Source organism: Lepisosteus platostomus, chromosome 3, assembly GCF_059453375.1.
Source record: "Lepisosteus platostomus isolate fLepPlt1 chromosome 3, fLepPlt1.hap1, whole genome shotgun sequence".
NCBI lineage: Eukaryota > Metazoa > Chordata > Actinopteri > Semionotiformes > Lepisosteidae > Lepisosteus > Lepisosteus platostomus.
Window position 1 is genome coordinate 45,960,508 of NC_142613.1, and position 27,483 is coordinate 45,987,990.

The following is a 27,483-nucleotide window of genomic DNA, read 5'->3' on the forward strand; positions in this document are numbered from 1 at the left end:
TCAATTGATTTATATCTTAAACGTAGTCTTGAAGTAAAGATGAACAAATCTTAATTTTATAGACATCATAACGTTATGATATACAAAAAAAATAATGTTTACTTTTTTTTCAACCGGTCAAACGGATCTTAAACTGCTATTAAACTACCCGCAAATCACAGCAGAACACACACGGAGAGTAAGACACTGGGTTAAGAAAAACAAATTGGCATTAGGCTTTATCAAGAGTGCAGACCATTCAGAAAAACAAAAGGCGTGTGTGTAAGTAGAGGCTATATTCTTGCACGGAAGATAGATACCAGAGTATGTATGAAATTCTGTATTCCGTATTCAACGCTTGTGTGGTGAGCGTTATTTTTCATTAGCATATGAAGTGGGAAAGCCCTTCCACATTACGTGGAATGGAAGGGTTCTGCTACTCATATATATATATTTATTTAGACTTTAAATCATTCAAATAATATAGTGACGTGGGATCATTACCAATTAACTAACTTAAAAGGGTTTAAAAGAGAGTATATTGTCACGTAATGACCTGTCGGTCCGATTTGAATGTGTATGAACGCTGCATTAAATGTATACTACACTGTCTCCTGGGGGTGGGGCGGGGCTGAAAGATACCGCTTCCGAACGCTCCTCGCTTCCTTTTACTCCTTTCATGGTGATTCATGTAATCGGTTACAAAAATTATATTTTCACCACAATCGTGAAACTATTTTTTTCTAAAACAAATACGCATGTATTACTTCCACAGCGTATAAAAATTAAACATAAAACATTGTGGATATTTTAGAATAACCCATATTGAAATAAATGTTTTCAAGTCTGAGGAAAAATCCAATTACCACATCGGTAAAATAGAGTACGGCATCTGATTTCCTTTCACAATTGCATATTAATACGTTGGCACATTATAAAAGGTCAGATGGTCAATTTCAAGGAGCAGCATGCTTGCCCATAGCTTTCTTCAAAACAGTGTAACGTTTACTATGAGAAATTAAGAAACCTTTCCTTTACAAACGTCGTGTGTTATGCTATATGAACACTAATAAAATCAATAAGCGAGTATAATAAGTCGGACAAACAAAATTCTGTATTTCATTACCAACGAACATTAACAAAAAATTGAACAATTATTAATTAAGTACCATATTTACAGATGTTTGTGTTATGAAACGTAACATAGGCTATATTAAAGAACAAGCTGGCATTTATTTTATTGTTCTCTTCGCACTTCAATCTTCTTGTTTATACGATCTTTTGAAATAGTCTGATCTCAGTTAATTATTTTCTATTAACAATAATTAAGAATATCTATAAGATAGACTTCCCAGCAGTTAATTGGCAGTCTTAGCGTAAATCATTTTTGTTTTAACATCATCTTAAACTCCTTTCTGGCAATTTCATAATATGGAGAATTTTCAATTGTTCTCTTTTCCAGCGACACTCCCTAATTAACAAGACATTCTGGCTTTACTAAAAGGTTAAACCAGCAGCAGCTATTTCGTGCACGTTATGCTTCATAACTAATTTTCTATTTTTACATCACTGCAGGTGGATATCATATTAAAAAGGGAATTCATTCTTGTCTGATTCAGAGAAAAATGGCCACATAAAAAATAGGATTCAAGGACTTGTGAAGTATATACAGCCAAACAAGTATTTGTGCAGTGCGAATGTGTATGATGTATAATGGAATATGTCTTAAAATAAATGAAAGATATTTCCGAATTTTCATTACATGAACATAAACGGTTCTGTGTTGAAAACACGGGATCTGTGAGAGGGGGAAATAAAGTACAACAAACATTTACTTAAGTAAAATGCAGGTCCGAGCAAATGAGAAAACATCACTGTCATTAGTCTTAAAATGACCCCAGTTGCTGACCACTCGCACTGAGGCTATTTCGTTTCAGCGTTTCATTTATTTGGTATCATTTATATGCATAGTTTTTTTAGGTTGACATTAGAAATCATCGAATGAAGTCAAAGTAAAAACAAAAGGATTATTGAAATCACAATTTTCAGGTAAGTCCTTGTTTCCACGTGTCTCAGCTCTCCACTGTTCTAATCACTGAAGTAATTATAACGAAAATATTCACCTTCATTCGCTAGGCGTACAAACCATCAAAAAAGCCTTGAAAAGAAACACCTAACAGAGGCGGTCATTATGTTAAGATTATTCAAATAGTGCCTTTAACAGTTGACTGACAATCAAAAAGTAGAAAAAAAGTAACACGGTAAAAACTTTTCAGTTAGTATTGAATTTAACATTATGCATCTTTTCTTCATAAATGTGATTTTCCTGTGAGTCATTCATCTGTTTATGTCGAGATCCTAAAAAACCTAGAATAATCAAGTATATTGAACAATAATGTTCCACATTACAGTAATGCAATTAAAACGTTACATCGCCTGGAATTTTTATGTAAATACATTCAAAGTTTCAGAACTTACACAATTTTACAATAATTTAAAAAAGTATTATGTTTTTGTCTTCTTTGAGACGTCTTGGGAACCATGAGCTTTTTAAAAGTGTTCGCACAGGTTGAATGGAAACACGTGAACCACCACTTCAATTATACCAGCGTAGCTTAATAACTTATATTTACATAACATGTATTTTTTTAAATAAGGAATAAATTCATGAAACAACATATATGCCGGTACATTGCGGGCGAGATCCTTCTGAGGAAACCGCGGCTACTGACTGGTGCCAGTTTGTTGTGTTTAAATCTTCAGAAGCAGAAGAACAGACATCCCTGGGAGAGACTCAAGATGATGTCAGCTCTGCTTGCAGTACAGTTATCCGCCACTTATTCATGTTAACTTTTACCTATTAGGGAAAAATTGGAATGAAATCCAAATAAGCAGTGTTACACCTGACATTTATACATTGAAATCATGTTTCTCTCATTTTTAAAGTTTATGTAAATCATAGAACTAAATACCGGAAAGCACAAACTAAAAAAAAAAGGTTATTTAGTTCTTGAAAGAAAACTTCCCGACTCGTCAACATACTTATACTTAAGTATTATAAAATTTGAGATGCCCTAAGATTTCTGGAATACAGTTATTAAACACTGTACAAGCCTTGCAGCCAGGTACTTTATGTAACCTAAATTACATAAAGTAATTTTCAATCAAAGCAATCACACTGAAAATAGAATGCGGCCCGTTTGGTTTTGTATGCTTTTAACTGTATAAACATAGAATAGGCAACTTTAAAGTACGTCGTAGCTGCCTAATTTTCTTCACGTTGCTTTCTGTGGAGGTCAGAGGTTAGTATTTCTGAGAAATCCCGGTTTCACTTCTAGCGCGGATACGATGGTGTTAAGACCGCCCAATAGCCAAACCGACCACAACACTCGCTGCCCAATAAGAGCAGCGGTGATTATGACAAAGATTGGAGATGGGCAGGACTTAGGTAGATCAGGAAAGATTGAGAGTTTGGAAGAGAGGAGGGGGTGGAAACTAGTTTAGACACTCACATCCCTAAATTAGAGATGTGTATTCAATAACAGCTCCTCCTGCTCTCTCAGGTGGAATTCTGCGAAGACTTCAAAATAAAGAAGGTGCGAGAAGTGAAGTGGGTCAAAGAGTAGTTAAATTGTCCTGGACTGAATGAAAATGGAAGTTAGAGTCCTCCCTGCTGTGAATTGAGGTAAGTTATTGCACAAGCCTGTCTAAATCCGTGTTAATGCAACGGTGGGGTGCGCGACTAGCGTTAAATACGTCAGCTAATTTGTTAAAACTGCTATATGTGGAGTTTGGTTCTCAGATACTGAACAAAATAATATTTCCATTCGTGTGTATGCACTGATGTGAGCTAGAATGCACGTGCACATTTGTATTAATTATTTTGACCATGAGCCTATGGTGTAAATGCACTCCAAACCCTGACGATGCCTCACACTGGTTTGACGTTGTAAAACTAATAACTGTATAACCGTAAAATATTGGATGGATAATTTGTAACATATTGCTTTCTTTCCCAGTGGAACGTGTTATTTTTTTCAAGAACGCTATGGAGGACTTCAACATTTGTCAGTAAAGGAAAAAGAGATGCCTGGCCTTAAAATTGTGAAGTAAAATAAATGGATTATGGCTTCACCTGTTCTCCCAGCATGAAAACGGGACAAGAAGTTCACCATTTTCCACACTGGCCTACAAGTGACTTTGGACCCGAGGCTCTTCTGACCCGTTTTGGATTTAGTTTAAATTATCGATCAGAACCTAGATACCTAGATATACATTGCAGGTACAGTGCGTAAAAAATATCCTTCTAGCACCACTCAATACAACTAGAATATTTCTTGTTAAGATGAGTTAGCTATAAATCTGTATTTATTGTCTTCTGGCGGATCTGTCAGTACATTGAAGCAGGACAAGGGTCGAATAGAGGTTATATATTAAATAAACTGAAAAAAAATGAAGGAAAAGTCCAAAAATGCTGCCCGGACAAGACGGGAAAAAGAAAACAGTGAATTCTACGAACTGGCAAAACTGTTGCCTCTGCCATCAGCCATCACATCCCAACTAGACAAAGCGTCTATAATAAGGCTCACAACCAGCTACTTAAAGATGAGAATCGTTTTTCCCGAAGGTAAGTTTACTAAAATCAGAGTATTTTGTGGAATTATGGAAACAAAAATACATATAGGAAGAATATAGTGTAAGGGAATGTGTCATGGAAATGGTCTGCCCTGATTTTAAATTAGCGGTAGTTCTAGAACTAGTAGTTGATTTTCTGTCTTAACACAAAGTTTAAAACACCAGAAATAGTTTAATTTTATTTATTTTTTTTAAATAAGCGTATCTGGTGAGGAGTATATCGGTTTCGTCCTGTTTAGCTGCATCATTGTATAATTCTAAACGGTCGAGGTTACGCGTTGAAATTTATCAAGACAGGCGCTAACTGCAAGTATGGCAGTATGTATAATAACAATATGTGTTTTAACGATTTTCAGTTTCAGAGTTGATGCTGCGGTAGGCCATTGAAAACACATATAGGTACAACCGCGACCGAATCAGAAATCGGCTATTTGTAAATATGTTTACATTATCAGCTCTACTAAGAAAACAAAAAGCAGAGAGCATTTTAATGTTAATGACTGGCTTCATTTAACTCAGTAGTGAGACTTATTTTATGGCATTGCTTTATGTTCTTTGCTGTCAAAATGAGCCTATCATTTGCAATGATGACTGTGATGCTCCTAAAAAGGTTTATTAGCAATCATTTGCCACCTCTTCCAGTCTCAATGGGCTACTTTTCTGCGTGGTTGCAAGTAGGTCTTGCCAATTATTGGTGCCTGTGTGGCTCGATGTTTGATCAGAAATAGCATATGGTGTTGCTTGTAGGGATATGAGTAATTTTGATGGAGAAGGAATGGCGGATCCAAGTCGCCAGTTACTAAAGTTAAAGGTCCGAATTCAGCATTTGCATGTCAGACTGTAAAATAATTGCATCCCCAAATCTTGAATAATTTATCGATTCGTATCGGAAATTGTAAATGCAAAGTGAAAGTGGTATGTACTTGATACAACATATGGATATTTTATCTTGTATATGCTTTTTAATATGATTAGCTGTTTAGAATGTATTGAAATGCATTTATGTTGAAGACTTTTCATGGGTGAGTTCTCGCATGTTTGGCCTACAAAACGAAAATATTTTTGGAGCTAAATTTGGTTTAAGAATCTGTTAATTACATCTGCGTATTGTAAACACATATATGTTCAATACCTTCATTGTATCTGTATCTGTACTTTATCTGTTACATATTCACGTATTAAGTGAACATTTAATTGTTTGAGAGTGTTAAATGGACATTAGTGTCAAGTTGCAAACACAAAATACATGAAAGCAAGAAATATAGCAACGTTATAACGTCGGGTTAACTGTTATTTTTTAAACAATCTTCCTGAGCGAGAATTCCACACTTCTCTTCCGTACAGTACATTGATTGTAAACACTTCGCTTTTTCGTAAATTGTAAACACTTGATCATCAACAATGATAGCAATGTTCAAAAGTACTGAACACGTTTACAGATATTTTCATTTCAGATATTCTAATAAAAAAAGATTGTTCTTGCATTATTTAGTTTTATAGTCTGATCTAGAAATCGTTCCCACCCGAGCTCCTGATTTGATGTTGTTTTCTCTGCTGTTTTTCTAAAGTGATTGAGTGTTAGGTTTCACTGTTTATTTTTCTTCCACAAGTTTTTCTCATTTAGCTTCTTTCACGCGTCACTTTCTTTTTTAAGAGTAATTTAGAAGAATTAGGTTTGAACGTAATCCCGGCAAACAGCTCTATCTAGCCGTATGTGCCCTAAAAAATGGAAGAACTGATAAAGTCAAAGATTTTAACAAGGGAGTGCAGATAGACTGCCGAAAAGGACAAAACGTTTTCTCACTAATACGTAATTCCTAAACACTATTATACAGTTTAACATTGTGTTTTTAATGCGACTGATATGTACTTTTTATTTCACATTACATTTGGAATGTACAGTGGAATATAATTATAGAAGTAATTATAGATACAGAGTAAATATAATACAATTTTATTATGTCATGTTAATTTAGAAATAAATAGGTTTAAGTATAAAAACATGTAATTGTGCTGCGTATTTTAATTAGAATATTTTCATTTAACGGTTATGCACAGAAGTGATAAATACAAAACAGCAATAAAAATAATACAAGCAATAATTATAAAAACATCCCAACTAAGTTTGATAAAAATAACTTTGGAGTTATTTGGAGAATTAGAAAACGCAGTAATTGGTTAGAAATAAATGTACACTTAAAACAGATTTCTAGGGATAAAGAGCTATATTGTGAGGTGCTACTGTATGTGGTTCGAGTAGTAGGCCCTTTAGAAGAGCTTTATAATTCCTGTTATGAAGAACCGTTTGTTTTACATTAATCCATTACCATCGTTTTCTTACTATAACTAATACTGCCAACATCGCTTTTATACAATAAAATGCAATGTCACTTTTGATGTACAAAGTATATTGCTCATAACTTTGTTCCTGCAGCGTAAAACATACGATGTTTTACTGCTTTTTTTAAACTCTGAGGAAGTTTAATTTAGTTCAACTCACTGGAAGACGGTGAAATCAGATATTAAGAGAGCTATCCTTTGTCTGTGTAAGATTAGTTGCAAGAACTATAAATGCGTGTTTTCATGAGTAGGTTAGAGTATTTTTACAAAATCATACATCTCAAAGTGAGTGTCGCTTATGCCAGTGTTGATACACACGAAAAGATAATTATCATATCACCCATAATAATGAATTAGTTAATATTATTTATAATATGTTTCCACTGCTTTCTCTGGATTGCTGTATAGTTGAATATGCACCTTTATAAAATAGTTTCTTGAGGAGATCGTTATTTGCATTTTAAACGAGGACCTTGTAATACCGCCTTAAATGAACCTGTTTTAATTTTTATTTACAGAAAGAACACTTTTTATAATATTTAGGAATATATTCTTACTTTTTCTTGAGATTTATTTTACTATAAATGTAAATGCTTAGTATTTGAATGCTCGTTAGTATTATATTAGCCATCTGTTTAAAGGCTAAGGTTTACGTGAACATGGTAGCGATTTCAGTTAATCGGTTGTAGCAATTTTAAAGTTGATTTTCCAAGTAACTGGGAACCTTTCCAAAAACAGTAATACGTTAACCAGAGAGATGTTTTCCCTAGTCCTGTAAGCAATTGAAAAAAATCCTTTTGAAAAAAGATTCAATTATTCTTCTTAGTTTCAACAGCTACTCTTTTCATTTGAAAGGCACTTTCCTGCGTTTAGACCTCTTCAAATTGCAAGAGTATCTTTAGATCTTATTTCTAATCTAATGCATTTCAAGGCAACGCGTATTTTGTCCTTATTTAAGCAGACTGATGTGAAGCATTCGTTTTCTCCCCGCGGTAGGTCAAGTGCAAAACCAAAGCTAAATCTTAGTACTCTTGCAGATTATCACACAGAACAGACGAGCCGACCTTTTGTGGCATGTAAGATAATGTTTACACCTAACGAACTATATTAATTAAACTTTTTGTGGACGAACATAGGTTGGAGAAAAAAACGTTTTCCTGAAGTAGAGCAGGGGGTTTGCAGCCGTAGCTCTTAATATATTATGGATGTCTTCTATTATTTAAGAAGAACTCGAATTCGGTGGTATGCAGTACTTCTTAACAGTATAATATATTGGGGAGGAACAGTAATAGACGCAAAGAAGTTTGTGCAATCAAATATTGTCATCTCTTACATTTCACGGGTTACACATTACAGGACCTTCTCTTGTATTCATGGAAAGTCATTTTACTTTAAAATACTTTTTTCCCCCAGTATAATTTACGAGACAGCGATGTTCAAAGTGAAAAGGACGATTGTTACTGTTAGGCTTTTATACTGAATAATTCTAAACGCCATGTTAGTTATCACATACATGACGAATTGAAGCTGTGTTTTTCATCAATCGTCAATTGCTTTAGAAACTGGAATTGTCACCTTTATTGGAGTTTCCCGAGTCCCGTGTGTTCGATTAGCCGATAGGGGATGTTTTTGTTGTTTCTGTTATGTAAACGCGAAGTGCATATTTGGTTAATATCAAAATGGGAAACCATAGTTTGCTTTGATCTTCGTCCAGTGTATGTTTGTTTTTGTATGATTTGCATTTCAATCAGGATTTCAGTAAAGCAACTCTTATTTACTTTATCGAATTTCCTGGCTTTCTCCTGATTTTAAAATAGGGATATAGGCTACAATCTCAATGAAATGATCTACGTGTTAAAGTTTTTAATTCTTTATATTGTAAACCTATCGACTTTTGCTCCTAAGCTTACAATATGTAGTATACTGCTCGTATAACGCGTACAAACGCCCCAAATACGGACATTTAAATAAAATCTGTATTAAGTAATAAGACTATCTGAAATTATAGCCGGAAGCCAATGGAAGGATCTCGTAACGAATAGTACTAAGTTTCAGGAATGTCTTTAATGTTACCTCAACAGGTGCTGTGCAATTAATAAGTATCCATTGTTAAGATGCTGAGCTAAATGTTTACAGTCGAAGTAGTTTATTCTGTTTTTTCACAACTGCGTGATCATTTTACTGATTAATTATTTCTCATTTTAGGACTAGGGGAAGCTTGGGGTCACCCAAGCCGTACAAGTTCTTTGGACAATGTGGGCCGGGAATTGGGATCACATCTCTTACAGGTAACTTAAAGTTTATACAATGGCTTAAAGTACTATAATAATATTTTTTGACTGGTCACTGTATATCTAATTTCAGCACTCTATGGAGAGTTCTTACTTTCATAAAGTGAATGATGCTTGCTGTGATATGGTATTGGGATATTTCTGTTTTAGGTCTTTATTCTGAATACCCCCCCTAAAGTTAATCTGTATTGAAAGTAAAAATTCACCGCCAATGAATTTTGGTTTTATTTGCGTTAATATGCGTTTGTAAACCACTCTTATTATTATTATTATTATTATTATTATTATTATTATTATTATTATTATTATTATTATTAATGTTGTTGTTGAGTGGTTTTCGGAGATTGTAGCCTTTTAAGAGTTATATTGGTGGTGGTGGAGGGGAGTCCCCATTACCTGTAAAAGGCTTTGAGTGGAGTGTCCAGAAAAGCGCTATATAAATTAAAGCTATTATTATTATTTATTTTAAATAACTAAGGTGCAAATTCGTTCCCAAAAATACGAGTTGTGTATTTGATATTAAAATTACAATTACTTAATTTATCATGGGAGTACAGTGAGTTGAACTATATAGCTTAACTTCGAACAGTATATATGTTTAGCCTTTTAATTGTTTTGGCATCAAACGATTATTAATTCAGATTCTGTTTATTCGTTATTATATAAAATTTATTTACTCTTTAGGTTTAAAACGTCGAACAAGGTTTAATTATTTAAAGAAGCTGGTTTACCTTGGCTTTTTAGGGCATAGTAAGTGTTTATACTATTTAAGATGTGAGAATACACTTTACTGTGATGACTTTAGCATGTTCACACTAGGCACCTCCTGTTTATAGTACATTATCGCATGCATTTGAAATTCGAGGCCGATTGTGTCTTCCCGAAAATATTTTGATTCTTCATGGATCACTGCAGCACAGCATGTTCAGGAGCTACAGAAGAAAGTTTGGAGACGGAACTTGTGCTCTAAGATTTTATGTCGAAGATACAAATAATAGCTATAATGCAGTACGTTAACACAATGCTTAACTAGCCGAAATCGTTTAACCTGATCTACAAAACACTGTACACCGCTGCTCCCAATCCAAAATGCTAGTAAAGTCTAATTGCAATGTAGCGATATTTTGCTTAATTTGCCATTTTAACCTAGTATTAATATTACGCATTAATTATTCGATTAAATATTGTGACCAAAACATGACCGTATCAAAATCTATTTTACAAGTGTTGTAATAATCACAAACGAATAAAAACGCAAATAAAAAGATGAAATAATATTGCTGGCCTAAAAGAAGCATTGTAGTAGCTAGGTAAAATATGTATATATTAATAATACCATGTAATAAAAATAATTTATGCGGAAAATATGCACGCAAAATGCCACTGTTAATTTCAGTAAAATATTTTCTAGTATTCAAAATCGTGCACAGAACACCCTTTTTTCAAGTAAAGAATTATACTGTTGAAAAAAAGCTGTTGCTTGTACGCCTTTTCCTTTATAATCATGATCAACAATAATAATACGACGGAAACACTTTTAAATATTGAAATAATGTAGGGTTTTAATTTATGTATTTTCTTCTGTGTTAATTAGTGTTGTTTTTTTTTTTGTTTTTCGTAGACGTTAGATGGATTCATTTTTGTCGTGGCTCCGGATGGGAAGATAATGTACATTTCAGAAACTGCGTCAGTGCACTTGGGGTTGTCGCAGGTATGCGTGGACTCTTCTGTGATATTTATTTGTATGTTGTCATCCCTGAAATGTCTGCTTCTGCGGTGTCTCTTGCTATTGTTCCGCGCAACGTGCAGAGAAAATATTTCATTTTTTATAACCAGCTTTTATGTGGCTTGATTTATAATGATCGTGTATGGTAAGTCTATTATAAATGAATGACAAAAGTTAATTTTAACAGGTAGAGCTGACTGGAAATAGCATTTATGAATATATCCACCCCGCTGATCATGACGAAATGACGGCAGTGCTCACAGCCCACCAACCTTATCATTCACACTTTGTCCAAGGTATGCGCCTAAAAATAAAAAGAAAGTTATTGATGCACATTTTCATCAAAAACAGTATATAACTTATTACAATAATGGGGTTCTTTTTATATTTCAGAGTACGAAATAGAGCGCTCTTTTTTCTTAAGAATGAAATGCGTACTAGCGAAAAGAAATGCGGGACTGACATGTGGTGGATACAAGGTTTGTAATAATCTTGACAGATCTGGAAATTCTCAGAATTCTTCTTTAGTTCATAAAAACGTTCTTTGTCATCATTGTTTTAATTTTATCGCAACAATCTTGAGTCTTCTTTTATTTTTATTGACCTATTTTGTACTTGGTTTTGTATTCTATTCTGTTTTAATGTTCTAATTTTAAACCAGATAAACTTTCTGAGACCGGTGTTTTAAAGAGAAACTTTGTATAAAAATTACAATGAATCATTGCCCTTAAAACGAATACTGTAGTAAGTGTATAATGCTGCATGCAATGACAACAAAGCCTTGCGCTTTTTTTAGATAAACTTACCCTAAAAGTCTGGCTAACGTAAAATACAAATTGAAATATATACACATTCCCTAAAATAATTTTCATTGAAAAGAGTTATCCTACAACTAGAGTGGTAAACATTTCGGCACCCAGCAAATACACTGTGTGTGGTGTAATTAGAAGAGGCCTATATTTATTTCTAACATTTTGTTTCTGGAAATGTAACTCATTATGGATACATTAGCATCAGACAGTCAATGATAAGGATAAAAAAACATAAGCACAAATGCCAGCATCAGAACAAGTTAATATATTTATTTGCTTGTGTCTTTCAGGTTATTCATTGCAGTGGGTATCTGAAGATCCGCCAGTACAGCCTGGACATGTCTCCGTTTGACGGGTGTTACCAGAATGTAGGACTGGTGGCTGTTGGCCACTCACTGCCCCCCAGTGCAGTCACGGAAATCAAACTGCACAGCAACATGTTCATGTTCCGAGCCAGCCTTGACATGAAACTGATATTTTTAGATTCCAGGTAGGCATTTTACTAGGTAACCGAGGAGAACTGGAACACGGAAACTGTCTACCTGTACGAAAGACTCCTACCACAATTAAAACCATCCCTTTTTCTTACCTTCCACAGAGTTGCTGATCTGACAGGTTATGAACCTCAAGATTTGATAGAAAAAACCCTCTACCACCATGTTCATAGCTGTGATACCTTTCACTTACGGTGTGCTCATCATCTGTGTGAGTAGGTCTATCTATTCTGGTTTTAAAATGTGCATGTGTATAATCAGATTTTGGGTTGTTTACCTGAATGAAAGAAACAAAAAACAAGTACAAATATTTTTTAATTTAACAACGCAATTAAGGTCATTATTGAAACTTAGAGAATGGTCTAACCCTTAGAACTTTGTAGTATAGGAAGTGGTATGTTTAATTAAATTAAATCTTTGAAGCCTTGGATACGTTTTGAAAAAAAAAACAAGATTATTGGTAAAAAGAAATTCTTTGACAATTCCCTCTGTATTTTGGTACATTGTGTTGGTACTGTTTGTATTTTGGTACATTTTGTAAGGTAAAATTAACGTGTTCTTAATTATGCTAAAATTTACTGTGTTATTGTAATTTTATTTTGCATTCTGACTTTTTATGTTTGAAAACATTTTCTTTTTTTGCTGCAGTACTTGTAAAAGGACAAGTCACTACAAAATACTACAGATTTCTTGCCAAACATGGAGGATGGGTATGGATCCAGAGTTATGCTACAATCGTACACAACAGCAGGTCCTCCAGGCCGCACTGCATAGTCAGTGTTAACTATGTTCTGACGTAAGTAGTCATAATTTTATAACATCAGGAAGCTGTAAGCTTACAAGATATGATGGAAAAAAATGAAAATATTATTGTTTTCCTGGAATTTTAAACAAGGCTAAAATACTAGGAAAAAATATTGCAAGACAGTCTTAACATTTTCTAATATTTTAATAGATCTACGATTCCAGCTTCTCCAAGATGTTAATTCAATTAAAATTTCACATTGTTATGTCAATAAATGCTCCATATCAATATAGTGGACTATATTCCTTTTCTGGAAACAGATGTGCTTTATACTGTTTCTCCATTATGCAGAGAGGACAAAGGAAAGCTCTTCTTTCAGAAATTTTAAATTAAATTAAATTTTAAATTATATATATGATTAAGTTAATTATGGTTATGGAAGATGTATGCGACTGCGAAATTATGAGAAACATTCTCTTAATGTTTACATGTAGAACATTCTGTTTATATTGCAGATTGGAGGAATATTGATCATAATAACATAAAAAAGTTCAACAGTTAAATTATGGTGTATCTGAGGAATATCTATGATTGTGGAAAGTGTTTTTTTTTATTTAGAAATTAGATTTGTAGACGTTCCTGTTAAGGTTGGTGTATCTGAAAAATCAAGTCATGTATTATTTTGACAGTTAAGAAATCAGATTCTGCTCTCTAACAAGAAAGCTCTTCAATAAGTATTTACAGAGCATTAGAATTTCTATAACAAGCAAAATGGTGATTCATATATTATTATTTCTGTTACCATGAGCTCTATTACCATTCTTCGTAGAAAAACAAATTAATGTAAATTAGTGTCAAATTAATACCCCTTATGTTGATTTGTATTTGGGCCTTTTATTCTTCTGCATTATTGTTTGTGACATTCATTGGCAAAGTAGTGTACGTAATCCACAGAAAAGAGAAATCAAGTTAACAGTCAGTTTCAGGTGTGAACGTTGCATTAGATATGTAACAAAAAACAAGATAATGCAAAACAACATGGTTTATTTTCATACATTTGAGAATGAGGTGGTGACTGAATTTAACAGGATGTTCAGTTTCCTAGTATGTTTAGGATTGGGTAACTCTTGTAATGTATATCTTTGCTCTCTTAATCCCAAGGATTTGTGTAGAAAAGTCTCTTGCATTCTGCCAAAAAACAATATAATTCCACTGGGAAGAGATTGATGCCCGAAATTCCTTAAGCAGAATTTTTTTTCTTATATAAAACAAGTTTATACAGAAGGTCTTCTGTTAGAAGATCTGAAACTGCATAATACTGTATATATGCTTGTAACGCATACTCCTTGATTACTTGATTTATCAGTTTTGGAAATACTGTCCAATTTTGATTCATCCTGATCATTCAGCACACCAGTGCATGTACTGTAAATGGTTACAAATTATCACCAGATAGAACAAACCTCTTATCTACTTGTTTTTTTCTTTATGACTCCTGTGATTCATAATGCAGACAGTTTAGATGAAGTTCAAATGGCCATGCGTGTGTGCTGAATTTATTTACTCCATATTGTTGCAAATAAATAATTCAGTTAATACATATTATACCAAAAGCCATCAAAAGTTTTATGACCTGTAATTAACAGGTAATGAAAATAAAAAATGATCGGTTTATGGCTGCAAGTTTGTTTTAAGTGTATTAATCACTAAGGTTTCATAGATTGTTGAAATATTTTATTATCTGAAAAAACACACAGGCAGATTACCGGATATAATATAAGAACCTCTTCTCAGGATAAAATGAGATTAGTGGCAAGTAAAGCACATTGAATTAATACATATCATGCCAAAAACCATCAAAAGGTTTATGTTCTGTAATTAACAGGTAATAAAAATAAAACAATTCCATGGCTGCCAGTTTATGGCTGCCAGTTTGTTTTAAGTGTATTAATCGCTAAGGTTTTATAGATTACTGAAATATTTTATTACCTTTACCTTATGTCAATCAGATGTTCCATCTCAAGTGAGAAGTGCAGACTGGTCTTCCTAGTATATGCTGTAAATGGAAAAAGCAGTTGCTTGGTTTTACATGTGGGTTTTTCATTACTGAGGGATTTTATGTCTCGTGAAATCAGAGTGGACTTGGTACTTCTTTGCATTTTTTTACAAGTAAAGTCTCTCTTCTCTACGGATTGCTCTTTTTTTTTCTTTGAAATGCCTTTCAAATAACAAAACAGATAGAAGGTATTATTTCAGTTATCTACATCTACTGTATAGTCTGTTTGGCTCCAGGTGCAGTTTACCTGGAATATAGTGCTTCCATGTTCACAGAACTGTCCCATTGATTCAGAGAGAGAATCCCCATTTTGTAATGCATTGCTGGAGTGTTGTGGTCCACACTTATTTAAACATAGGCATTCTAAATGGCCCAGTTTTAATACTCCAGATACTGAAAACCGTTTTTATGTGGTAAAAACTTCAGATAAATCTTATATGGTCCTGTATTAAAAAAATCAACGATTTATTTATAGCTTAATTACATACAGTATAAGGTTCCCTCACCATCACCCCTCACCCCTCACCCTCATCATTTAGGGTTATCCATATATTAAGAATTTCCTGAAATTTCCTTAAAACTGAAATTTCATACTTTTCATTTGATGTGCAATTGCATGAACAGTGTATTTAGTGATATACTTAGTTGCACATTTTGCTGAATCTGACCTGAAAAGACCAACGTCCTATACAAAACAATAAGGCTGTTTCCAGCATGTTCAAAGGTTTTCCACCCACACGTCCACACCGCACATTGCTGATTCATGTGAAAAAGCACTTGTATAAACTGGCCCATTGTGAATTGTGAACGGAAGATCCCAAAGTATGAACATTTACAGGACTTCAGTGGAATGAACTCCAGGATTTAATAACATAAATTCTAAAATAAAGGAATGGTATTCTGTCATAAATCACTCAAACACAGTTAAGAGAGTTTTGCTAATACAAATGCAGCTGTTTGTGAATGGATTTGTCACAAATCTATTCACCTTTACTTAGATTAACACTAAAAACGAAAACAGCCTAAAAACAGAATGTTAACCTATATGAATTTCTTCAAAAATACATGCACAAGGAAAATTACTTCCAAACCTCAAACGGACAGAACAATCTGAAATGTTTAGTGAAGTTTGGGTTGTGTTTTATTGATGGCACTGATTTCAGTTTGTAATGCCAATCGATTTCCTGTTGATGAAACATGCGAAGCTTCATAAAACTCTGCTTGACTTGAAATCATAGTGATAGATTCTTGGATGTGTTGCTGTTATAACATTATAGGTCCACAAATTACACATTTTTATGTTTTACTCAGTATGAACTGAGCATAGACATGACTTTTAAAGCAGCAAAATGAAGAATGTGTAAAGGATTTTATTTCAGTTTCCTCTGCCAACTAGTATAAATACTGAATTCCAGTTTGTTTTCTCTAGTCAGCTTTTTGTTGAGGGAAATCTATATGTAACTTCTTCTATTTTGTGCTTTTGTAATATTGAAAATCCTATTAAAAATGTAATTTCAGTGTTATTGTTTTTTCACAGTTTATTGTAGTATCATCATAATTGTTTCTCATTGAGAGCAAATCTTTTAAAATGCAGCAGGAGATAATGTCCCGATCCCTTCTTCATTATCAGATCACTTTAATTAGTTGGGAATGACTGGCATCTTGAAATTTTCAATTAACAGAGTCAGGTTTGTGTTTGTGTGAAATTCACAGGATTTTTTAATAGTTACAAGAGAGGTTTATAAACCCCAACAAGAACCTCTGGACTTTTGAACAAAACTGTAACCATTTGGAAGATATTTATTTTTGGCAGTGTTTTAAAGGGTTCTATAGCACATAAAATGATTGATTGACTTGCCCACTCGGTGTTAATGTGTAATAATAAAGATTTCACCACATAGACTCTTGGGTTTCAGGTAGCCTTCGTACACTTTGAATGTGTACTACAGATGTATATACATACATTGTGAGGGAAGTCTATACATAATATGTGCGTGAATATTGAATTGAATGTATTTTTGAGCTATATTAAGTATATTGTCCTAGTTCAGTTTTGTCAAATATAATTCATATCCAAAATGTAATTAATAGATGTATTCATTCATAAATATGTGGAGATTCCCTTCTGATTTTGTCTACTTGGTAAACATTCTGTGTTAAGTTTGAAGGATTGAACAGCTGCATTATACATTTGTGGCAGATTTTTACTAATGTCAGTAAATGGTCTTACTGTATCTACTGTAAATTATTTTTCCTAATTCAGGGAGAGCGTAAAAGCACTTTAAGATGCGTATAATCTTAAGAGACAGGTGTGTATCAAACATTACATGCCCATTCTAAAAAGGTACAATATTTTAAAATATTTAGAAAGCATTTGTAATACTGTTCAACGTCTCAATTTGATGTTAAATAAGTCTGGGTCTGCAGTAAGACCACTAAATTCTTACTTTTGTGGAAATAATTTCCTCTCTTGGATTAATATTGCAAGCAAAATTTTATTCTGGTTTTGAAACAAGCAAGGAAAGGCTATTAATCTCTCTTTCTATTTGAACTAATTGATTCCTTCTGTTATGTATTTATAAAAGCTTGGTACATACTGAATGAACAACAAACACTTCTAAATGTTATGTAACCACAACTGAGACTACTCAAATATGAGTTTTTTGAAAAGCATTTATTGACTTTTAATTACAACATTCAGATGTTTTTGACTCAACTGTTTTATTATTTTAAAAAAATATTTGTGTGCTTAGAAAGCAGGGTGCATACTACACACCTTTATGTACTTTAATAAAAGATAACAATGGTTTCATGCATATAATCAGTGCAATGCGTCCAATCTCAATATTATTTAAACTTATAAAAGCAGTTTAAACAGTGGTTTTTAATGCATATTTAGTTAAGCATTAATAGGTCAAGCAATAAGAGCTGGAACAGATAAGCTTTAAATTAATTCAAATAATGGGTCTGTCTTAGAAATGTAGGCTGTCAGAGCAATGCAATGTTTGTACAGTAACTAACAAAACTATAAATGATTAACTTTCTGTGAGTGATGATGTATTGCATTAGACAATACAAGGAGACATTCAGTACGAAGTGGCAAGGGCTGTGGAGTTCACTGGATCATAGACTAAAAAACATTAGTTTGGTTTTTGCTTTGGACAAAAATTAAAAGAAAAGATCTGAATATATGAGACAACTATTTACTTAAAATGTGTAGATCTGTGAGTAAAGAAAGTAGCCAGGCATGCTCTTTACTATTCTAAGCTAGTTCCTATTCTATCCAATCATAATTAGGTGGAAGTTTAGGTCTATATTTCATTCTTTAGAAGAGGGACAATATAAAATGTGAAATTAAGAAACCCTATAGAATTACTCTAATGGTAATGGGCCTCTGCTTTTCTTTTAGTTAGCAGGTATAACTGAAGTTAAAAAACAGTTTTATTTCAAATGTGAAAATATTTGGTGTAGTACAAGAGCAACTGAGCCGATTGCTGAGACGTACAGTAAATGCAGCATTGTGGAGCAGTGGCTAGGGCTCTGGGCTTGTAACTAGAAGGCTGTGTGTTTGTGTTCTGGGTGAGATTCTGTTGTTGTAGCCTTGAGCAAGTTACTTTACCCTGCTTCCCCCAGTAAGATGCCCAGCTGTATAAATGTCAATATAAGTCGCATAGGATAAAAGCTTCCTGTGTAAAAAAAGAGGTCCATGTACATGGATCAATGTAAACAATTTTGTCTCTAAAATCTTGAACAATTTATCCTGTTGCCTGAGAATAGATTTTTTGCTGTTTACTGTTGTTGTTCAGATGACTACTTCATGTTTGTGCGTATCAACTGTAGATGAATGTTCATTGTGTACAGTATATTTTTGCTGTGACTGAAGTTTTACTCATCTGCACGGGCTTGTGGCTGGCACTGAAACACCGGTCTTAAAGCAATACAGATTCCAAATTTAATTTGCTGTATTATGTTTCTGTTGGAATTCTAAATGCTAATGGTTATGAAGACAGCCTGTAGAAAATTAATTGTTCATGCTGTAGGCCTTTATTGAAATATGGGATTTGTCATTATTTTAAATTATAATAATTGTCAAGAAAATTTCGAATGTCCTGGAAAACTTTTCTAATAGCGCTCTTATTTATTCATCATTGTAAGCATACAGTTCTGCTAACAGAAACTGAGGATTGTTGTGACAGGGTTTATAGGCACATTTTACCACAAGTTTAATCCTTTGAACAGCCTACCTAATGTTAATTTAGGGATTAATGAGCCAAACTGTATTCCATGATCTGTGGGAGCTATAAAACATTTTAAGTGGGGGGTATTTATCTAGTTGTCATACGGAAGCAATACTTTTTAAGAATAATTCATAGTTTATAAAAGCATCTTGGAAGAGAATTTTATTTTAATGTTTCTTTGCCAAGCTAAATCTCTGTGTGCACACACTTCTCTGATAGCTGTGTTTGCTTTACGAGAATAGAATTCCAGTCTTAACAATAGGACAATACACATTCACAAAAGTACATTATTTAAGCCTTCAAGTACGTAAGCATGAGAATTGTTAGGCAGTACCATAGAAAATAAATGAAAATATTTTTGGCAAAACATCTATTTCATTGTTCCAGCAAAGATATTATAGAGTTAAAAATAATCGTACATATTACCAGAAAGGCTTTAAATAGAGTATCATGTAACAGATATCCCATGCATAGGATTTTTAAATGGGTGCTTGTTCTTGGAAAATTTGTTTTTACAAAAAAAGGGATTATGCTGTTAATATTTCGGTATGTAAAAATAGATAAAATGAGATGTAATTCTACTAATATGTTTTCTTTAAATCTTGCTAAATGTTTTCTAATTGGAAAAGCTGATGTGAATTGATCATGCTTTATTGTAGTTCCAAAAACCCATCGCCCCCCCCCCCTTCCCCCCAATTCATAATAGAAAATGCAGATTATACAATAAAAATGTAAGGTTCATTGGAAGGGCACCTGACATTGAGACTGCTTAGGTCTAGTTTCTAGTTTAACTAGTTTTAGTGATAATAGGGATAATAATAACTTCTCCAAGATTTAGTCAAATGTATGGTGGACTGATGTCGCAGAAACCTGCTGTATGTAGTCATGTATTTGGAATGCCATGGAAATAAACTGAATCCTCAATCTGACGGCCTTCATTAAATTCAGAAGACGCAGCCCATATCCAGCAACTTTGTTCATTAGGTGGGTGTACAAAGTGTCTTCTTTGACATGAGCCTCCTTGGGTGGGGGACAACAGCTTGGCCAGGAGGATGAGATAATAATAATAATTAATAATAATAATAATAATAATAATAGCTTACACTTATATTGTGCTTTTCTGGGCACCCCACTCAAAGGCTTTACAGGCAATGGGGATTCCCCTCCACCACCACCAATGTGCAGCCCCCACCTGGATGATGTGAGGGCAGTCAGAGTGCGCCAGAACACTCGCCACACATCAGCTGTCAGTTGGGAGGAGAGCAGAGTAAGGAAGCCAAATTATAGATGGGGATTATTAGGAAGATTGATCATGATTGATAAAGGCCAATGGAAAATTTGGCCAGGACGCCGGGGTTACACCCCTACTCTTTTCGAGAAACACCCTGTGATTTTTAATGACCACAGAGAGTCAGGACCTCAGTTTTACGTCTTATCTGAAGGATGGCGCCTGTTTACAGTATAGTGTCCCTGTCACTATGCTGGGGCATTAGGACCCACATGGACTGCAGGGTGAGCACCCCCTGCTGGCCCCACTAACACCTCTTCAAGCAGCAACCTTAGTTTTTCCCAGGAGGTCTCCAATCCAGGTACTGACCAGGCTCACACCTGCTGAGGTTCAGTGTAAGTTGCAGGGTGATATGGCTGCTGTGTTGAAGAAGGAAGTTTTCTGAACCTTTCAAGTTCTTTATTCAAGGGGTCATTCTGGCTTCTTATGGTAATATGGCTGCTAAGTTCGAGGAGTTCAGGACCTCCTATCTTGATTCCAGGGGCTGCTGCAAGGGCTATGAAGTAGGGATACAAATTCGTGAATGCTGGGAAAGATCCATCTGTATTTATCCTGAGAACCAAATTACAACTGTGAGCCAGCGTAGGAACTGTCTTGACACCTGATCTTTTATTTCTAAACCCCTTGGAAACATTTGGCACCCAGACATGAATTTCTCATTACAAGTCTTGTTCTTAATCACAGGTTTTGTTGGGTAGAGAACCATCTAAAACAAATTTATGAACTGACATGTCAGTTTTGAGTGAATCTAAATATTGGCATATTTATTTTCTTTGTGAACTACTTCGATGTTTCAAATTATATAACGCCTCAAATACCCTCCTTTGTTCACTATATCTAAAAACAAGTATTCATTTAGTCTAAGAGATATTAAGTATATAACAAGTGAGTGTTGAGACCAATAGCATAATGAATTTGTGATAAAGATATTTTAACCTGAAAGCACAATTGGAAGGAGCAGGGCAAAATCAATTTTGTATCCAATTTGTTGATTTGTAAAAGTTTAAATGTACTTGTCTTTTTGTTTATCACTATACAGGGAAACAGAATATAAGGGACTACAGCTATCATTAGACCAAGTGACATCAAACAAGCCATCATTTTCTTACGCAAACTCTACACCCACAATCACGGACAGCAGGAAACCAAGCAAATCCCGTGTGGCCCGAACTAAGTCAAAAGCCAGAGCTTCTCCATACCCACAGGTAAAACAACACTTCAAAAGGCACGACAGAGGTTCATTTGATTATAACAGAGAATATAGTTATTAAGTAAAGACCATTTTACTTGAACTGACGGCTTGTCTGGAGATCAAAGGAAACTAATTTGAAACGTTAAACTCTGATGTTGTTTTTCTATGATAAACCAGAAACTAGATGAACAAAGGTCATTTTAAAAAGCGGCTCCTTTTTTTTCCAGTTAGAAAATCTGCTGCAATAAGTAGAGTAACACAAAACAATAAGAGTGAATGAACGTTCTTATTTAATTTTGTGCAGTTAGCTCAGTAGATTCTGTTCTGTTTAAAACAACTTATTGTCTTCTTTGGAATCCTGTAGTATTCTGGATTTCACACTGAAAGGTCAGAGTCTGACCATGAGAGCCAGTGGGGTGGGAGTCCGTTGACTGATTCTGCCTCCCCCCAACTGTTGGATCACGGAGAGGGACCACACTCCCAACACCCTGACGTCTCCTGTGCCTACAGACAGTATTCAGACCGCAGCTCTCTGTGTTACGGTTTTACCCTCGATCATGCTGCCAGACTGAGTGAAGAAAGGCACTCCCATTACCACAGCCAGGCCTGTGATGGGGGCAGGTGTGAGGCTGGCAGGTACTTTCTGGGCACTCCTCAGCCCGCCAGGGAGAGCTGGTGGAGTACCTCTCGTTCCCTGCTGACTGTCCCCAAATCCTCACCAGAAAACAGGGAAGGATTTGACAACTGCATGCCACACATTGCTTCAGTTCACAGTGTCCATGGTAAGCTATCAATGCTATTGTTTAATGCTCTTCTGTTTTTTTTGCTCACGTTGCTCAAAACAAGACAATTTGCTGCACCTGATGGCTATAATCAAATAGACCATCTTCTTTCATATCAACACTATTCAGATTATATGTGAGCCTACACATCTGTAAGTTTCACCATCAGCAATTAACCAGATTACTTTAAAATTGTGGAATGTTCTAGCTGTCAAAGAAACAAGATCACAAATCTCTGACAAGGTTAGTTACGTTCCCAGCAAGCTTTGAGAAGCTTCCCAAGGTTCCGAGCCGTGGATGAAACTTTAAGTAAATGAATCCATAATTCCAAATGCTTAATGATCATAATTGCATATGAACTTTAAAAAAAAAAATTGCAGCCATTTCTGTGTAAGAAGCAAACATAATATTTGAAAGCCTTAAAGATAAATCAGATACTCATTGCAGATAATTAATAATATAAATCACACAGAATGTTTATTTACCACTTGGAGATAAAATTAATAAAAAAATACCCAGTTTTAAAGGCAGAATATGTTAATTTTAGCTGGCTCTTTTCATTTGTAGAGAAAATAGGGATTCTGTATTCCATCTGGAGTAACACACAGTAAAAGAGACCATACATTCGCTTTTTTTACTCTATTCAATATATCTTCTTAACTGTTTTTGCAAAAATGAGACGAACCTGAAATCACATGCAACTTTGATCCATGAAGTCTCGTTTAAAGAAAGTTTTAACGAAACTGAAATTCGGGAGGGATAACAACGACATGTCAATCTCGCACAGCTGTACTAAATCACCATCAATACACAGAATTACAAAACTACAGTAGCTACATTTATAGAACTCAAACACCTCCCTTTTTATTTGTCTCAAGCATCCCTCCTCTGCCCCATCCACCTTGCGGCTACCCCTTTGGTCACTCAGTCTGACTGGGGTTCAAGCCTCTGTGTACTATTACCAGGAAGATACCCATTAACTTGGCAGGTTAAGCCAAATGGTTCTCACCAAGCATTCCAACCATCCGTAAAGCATCAATTCATGGATATTGTTGTCCCCAGTGTACTGTGTGTTTAGTTTAGAAAAGAACCCTAGATTACTAGCCTGATATTTACATACCATATTACCAGATCTGAAAATCACGTTGTCTATTCATAGTTACAACATCACCCAAAGATAATTTGTTTGTAGACTTAATGCATTACCATACAGTAGGTGTCTGTGAAACATGTGAGATGAAGCTCCAGCAAACTGTATTTAAAGTTTTGCCGGAGCATTTGTTTTGTAAAACAAAATCAAATGAAACTTGAAATGGTGTTTAAAATATAGTTTTCAAGATAAATTTATGGGGAATACCTTGATGGACAAGGAGGATTTAGATTATTCCCGAAGTTGTGATATATTTAGTTATTTAATGATTCATCTCATATCTGACTATTAAAAAATCTCAGTGGTGTTTAGGTGGAAGCTGCTTAGAAATAATCTGAACTAAAAGCAATGATTTTAAAAATAAAAGGCAACTGACACAATTGAAATACCCCCCCCCCCCTCCCCCAGCATATTCAATTTGTGATTTTTTAGTTCATGGTAAAAATAGGTGCAATAGGATCACCTCATCTCCTTTGGTAAAAATATTGCATAGAACAATATTTTTTAATTAGACTTTAACATGTTTTCCAAGTTTTTTAGTAACCTTAAAAATATTTAATGAGAAGAAGTGATGATTCGAGTATAACCAAGGGCATAATATCAGCAAGACAATCCATATGCAGAAGGATAATTTGAATGTAAGATTTTCCTATCTTAAATTAAATCCACTCTCACTCCTAATCTCCTAGTTTAAGAAATAGCTTTGAGTCTGTCAGAAATTGCAAGAGACACAGTCTTTGTATAATCTGTTAAATTTTCACTTAAGAAAACTGTGTAGTTAAAGCTTTAAGAGCTGACGTTTTTTGGTACATCCATATAGGTAAATAATTTGCACGCTTCTATGATTCAAAATTAGGCTTTTCAGCTTTGATGAAAATAAAACATGACAATTTGTCATTTAACATCTTTCATGATGTTTGTTTATTGTATAATTTGCTACTAAGAATATTTACGTGAGTTCGATTTTCCTATCGTATATTTATTACAAAATAAATTGCATTTACGAAGGTGATTATGTAAAAAAGCTTGATTCTGAAACATTAATTCAGTTCATAGATAAAAATTCTTAGTTCCCTAGGAATAGCAACACCCAGGAATTAAGCATACTGAAAGGCTTATGGAGTGTTTTAGTCACAGTAAATGTGGCTCAACCTGCTTGTCTAAGGGCCAACCTCCTGGCCAAAGGTCAGGGAGGCTGGGACCCCCATGCAGAGTGAGGAGTGACCAAGGGGCAGAAGGAAGGATGCAATAGACGTATGTAAAAGAGAGGAGAGGATAACATATGGTATTTATGTTTTAGGTGAGGAAATGACATCATGATTGATTACAAATTACCGACAGCTGAGACTGATTGAACTTGGCTGTCGTCATCTCTCCCGAACGTTCGTTATATATTTCATTTTTTCATTAGAGCTATCTTTGGAATTGGAAATCTTGACCTTCCTTCTCCTCATAAAAATCAATTATGATCTGTTTCTTCTGAGGTCACTACTGTTGGTTATTGTACACATATTTGCCTCTATATTACAATTTTTATTTGAAATTAGACAGACCTGGTAATGTTGTGACTTTTAAGCAGTATTTTAATATATTTTCATTTAAGTAGTAGCAAAGCAATTAACTACTCTAGCTACAGTACGTGAAACTAAAAAAGAAAATCATCCTCAAGACAACAATTATCTGTTAGGTAAATGAAAATGAGCTGCCTGTTATATAGTAAAAATGTAACGAGCAGAAACCTGTCTTTATGTCCACACTGTCACCACCATGTATATTAATATCAGAAATTCAGTATATTTTAAATTCAACTCCATTACAGTAAAATTCTGAGTAAAATTAACTAATTTTCAAACTAAATGTACAGAATTTACTTTGTTATTTGGCAAATCTAAATGTGATCCTTTCAATGTGTTTCAATGTTTCTGCAGTGAGAGGCCACTGGGACGAAGACAGTGTTGTCAGCTCTCCAGACCCTGGATCAGCCAGTGACTCGGGAGATCGATACCGCAGTGACCACTTTCAGAGCAGCCCTCATGAGCCCAGCAAGATAGAAACGCTCATCAGGGCCACACAGCAGATGATTAAGGAGGAAGAGAGCCGATTGCAGCTTAGGAAGGCCAATCAGGATCACCTGGCACCACTGAATGGCGTGGCAAAGACCCACTCATCGTGTTTCGGCACTGACTTCCCACAGACTCAGCCACAGGGGGTAGTGTGCCGAGGTCCTGCGGTCACCAGCTCTGCTCTGTGTGACCACCTTCAGCACAGGGACAGGAAGATGATAAGTCCCCATGACAATGAGCAGGACAACAGCCCCACGTCGCTGTCACGAATAAGTAGCCCAAGTTCGGACAGAATTTCCAAATCTGGTTTATCCTTAACCAAGGATTACTTGCAGTCAGACCTTTCTCCTCACCAAACTCACGGAAACCATTGCACGTCCTCCCCTTCCTATTATTCTTCCCACCACCGTCAGTACTTTGACAAGCATGCATACTCCCTGACTGGCTATGCACTGGAGCACCTTTACGATGCCGAAACCCTCCGAAACTATTCTTTGGGTTGCAATGGCTCCCACTATGACGTGACTTCGCATTTACGAATGCAGCAGGATCCAGCGCAGGGACACAAAGGGACATCTGTCATAATCACAAATGGAAGCTGACATTTGTAGAAGTTGTGGTGCTGAGAGCTGCCCAAATATTTAAAGCACTCATTTCACTAGAGTTAGTGTTTGGTCTGCCTGAGATGCACTAGAATTGTAAGGCTTAAAGGATTGCTATGTGATGATCTAAAGCAGAAACATTTAAATGAACTACAAGGCTTACGAGTTTCTTTAGAAGGTCTTGTTATCCGTTAGTGAATTTTTAAGGAACAGCCAAGTTAATCATAAACTGGATTGTGACCTTATGCCTCCCTGCATTGGCACACACATTTTGACTACATTTGCATAGATTTTAAAGATCTGAAGGATGTATGGCAAACAGAGATATATATCTTTTACGATAAGGATGGAATGATTTTAGTTTGAAAACGTTTGATCAGTCAGACTAAATTAAAAAAAGGTATTACTATGTTATCTTAAGGCAAGGGAGTCGAATAATTCTACCATTTTCATTTGGGTTGAAGGTGGATTTTAATGTGGCACAGCTTTACATTGCAGGAGTGAATTCAGCAGGACACCTAACATGAAAGATATTCTGTATTTTCTTAACTAATTCCCATTAGTCAAAAATGATTTGATGCTCATAATGTGAACGTCGACAAAGAGCCATAATTCCGTAGTAAAAATAATGGAACAAGAATTTTGTATTGTGTTGAGAAGGTGAGATGTTTCACATGGAGTGAAAAATAAATTAGAAATGAGTTTGAGAAGGCTGGTCTCAGCATACCTAAAAAAGTGATCTATTGCTCAAGTTTACGACCTCACTCAAGAAGTTCTTTTCTTCGTAGTTGGTTAATCCAGGAGATTTGGCAGTTTGCCTTGCCTTGTAAGGTCAGCAGTAGCCTTATAGTATATTAAAATGTAGATATAATTTGTACATTTTCTGATTTCTCCTAATGTATTTAAAAATACTTTTTGGTTGGGCTACCTATGTTTCTTTTAACTTGTACAATGTTTCTTGACTAGATTTATTTATGATGTAAATATGCTCTCAAAATGACATTTGAGCTACAGGTGCATAAATGTATTTATTATGTGAATGAAGAAAATGTTTTCTTTTGGTTTTGAAATATAGTTGCAATCAAACAGA

The 27,483-nt window shown here is 34.8% G+C and overlaps 1 protein-coding gene across 4 annotated transcripts; it reads left to right on the forward strand.

Annotated features, from left to right (window-relative positions):
- The first annotated feature begins 1,815 nt into the window (after positions 1–1,815).
- On the forward strand, positions 1,816–27,483 carry sim1a (SIM bHLH transcription factor 1a). 4 transcript variants are annotated; one of them, XM_088625722.1, is made up of 13 exons: positions 1,816–2,028; positions 3,543–3,664; positions 3,999–4,606; positions 9,160–9,242; positions 10,867–10,956; positions 11,159–11,267; positions 11,365–11,450; positions 12,074–12,273; positions 12,382–12,488; positions 12,926–13,073; positions 21,644–21,809; positions 22,161–22,578; positions 25,657–27,483. In XM_088625722.1, exons 3-13 carry the CDS (start codon positions 4,432–4,434, stop codon positions 26,391–26,393), a joined length of 2,319 nt encoding a protein of 772 aa, XP_088481848.1. In that variant the 5' UTR covers positions 1,816–2,028; positions 3,543–3,664; positions 3,999–4,431; the 3' UTR covers positions 26,394–27,483. The 4 variants fall into 4 exon arrangements, with proteins under 4 accessions (XP_088481848.1, XP_088481847.1, XP_088481849.1 ...); XM_088625721.1 differs by lacking the exon at positions 1,816–2,028 and having other exon boundaries at positions 3,254–3,664; XM_088625723.1 differs by lacking the exons at positions 1,816–2,028; positions 3,543–3,664; positions 3,999–4,606 and adding an exon at positions 8,478–9,035.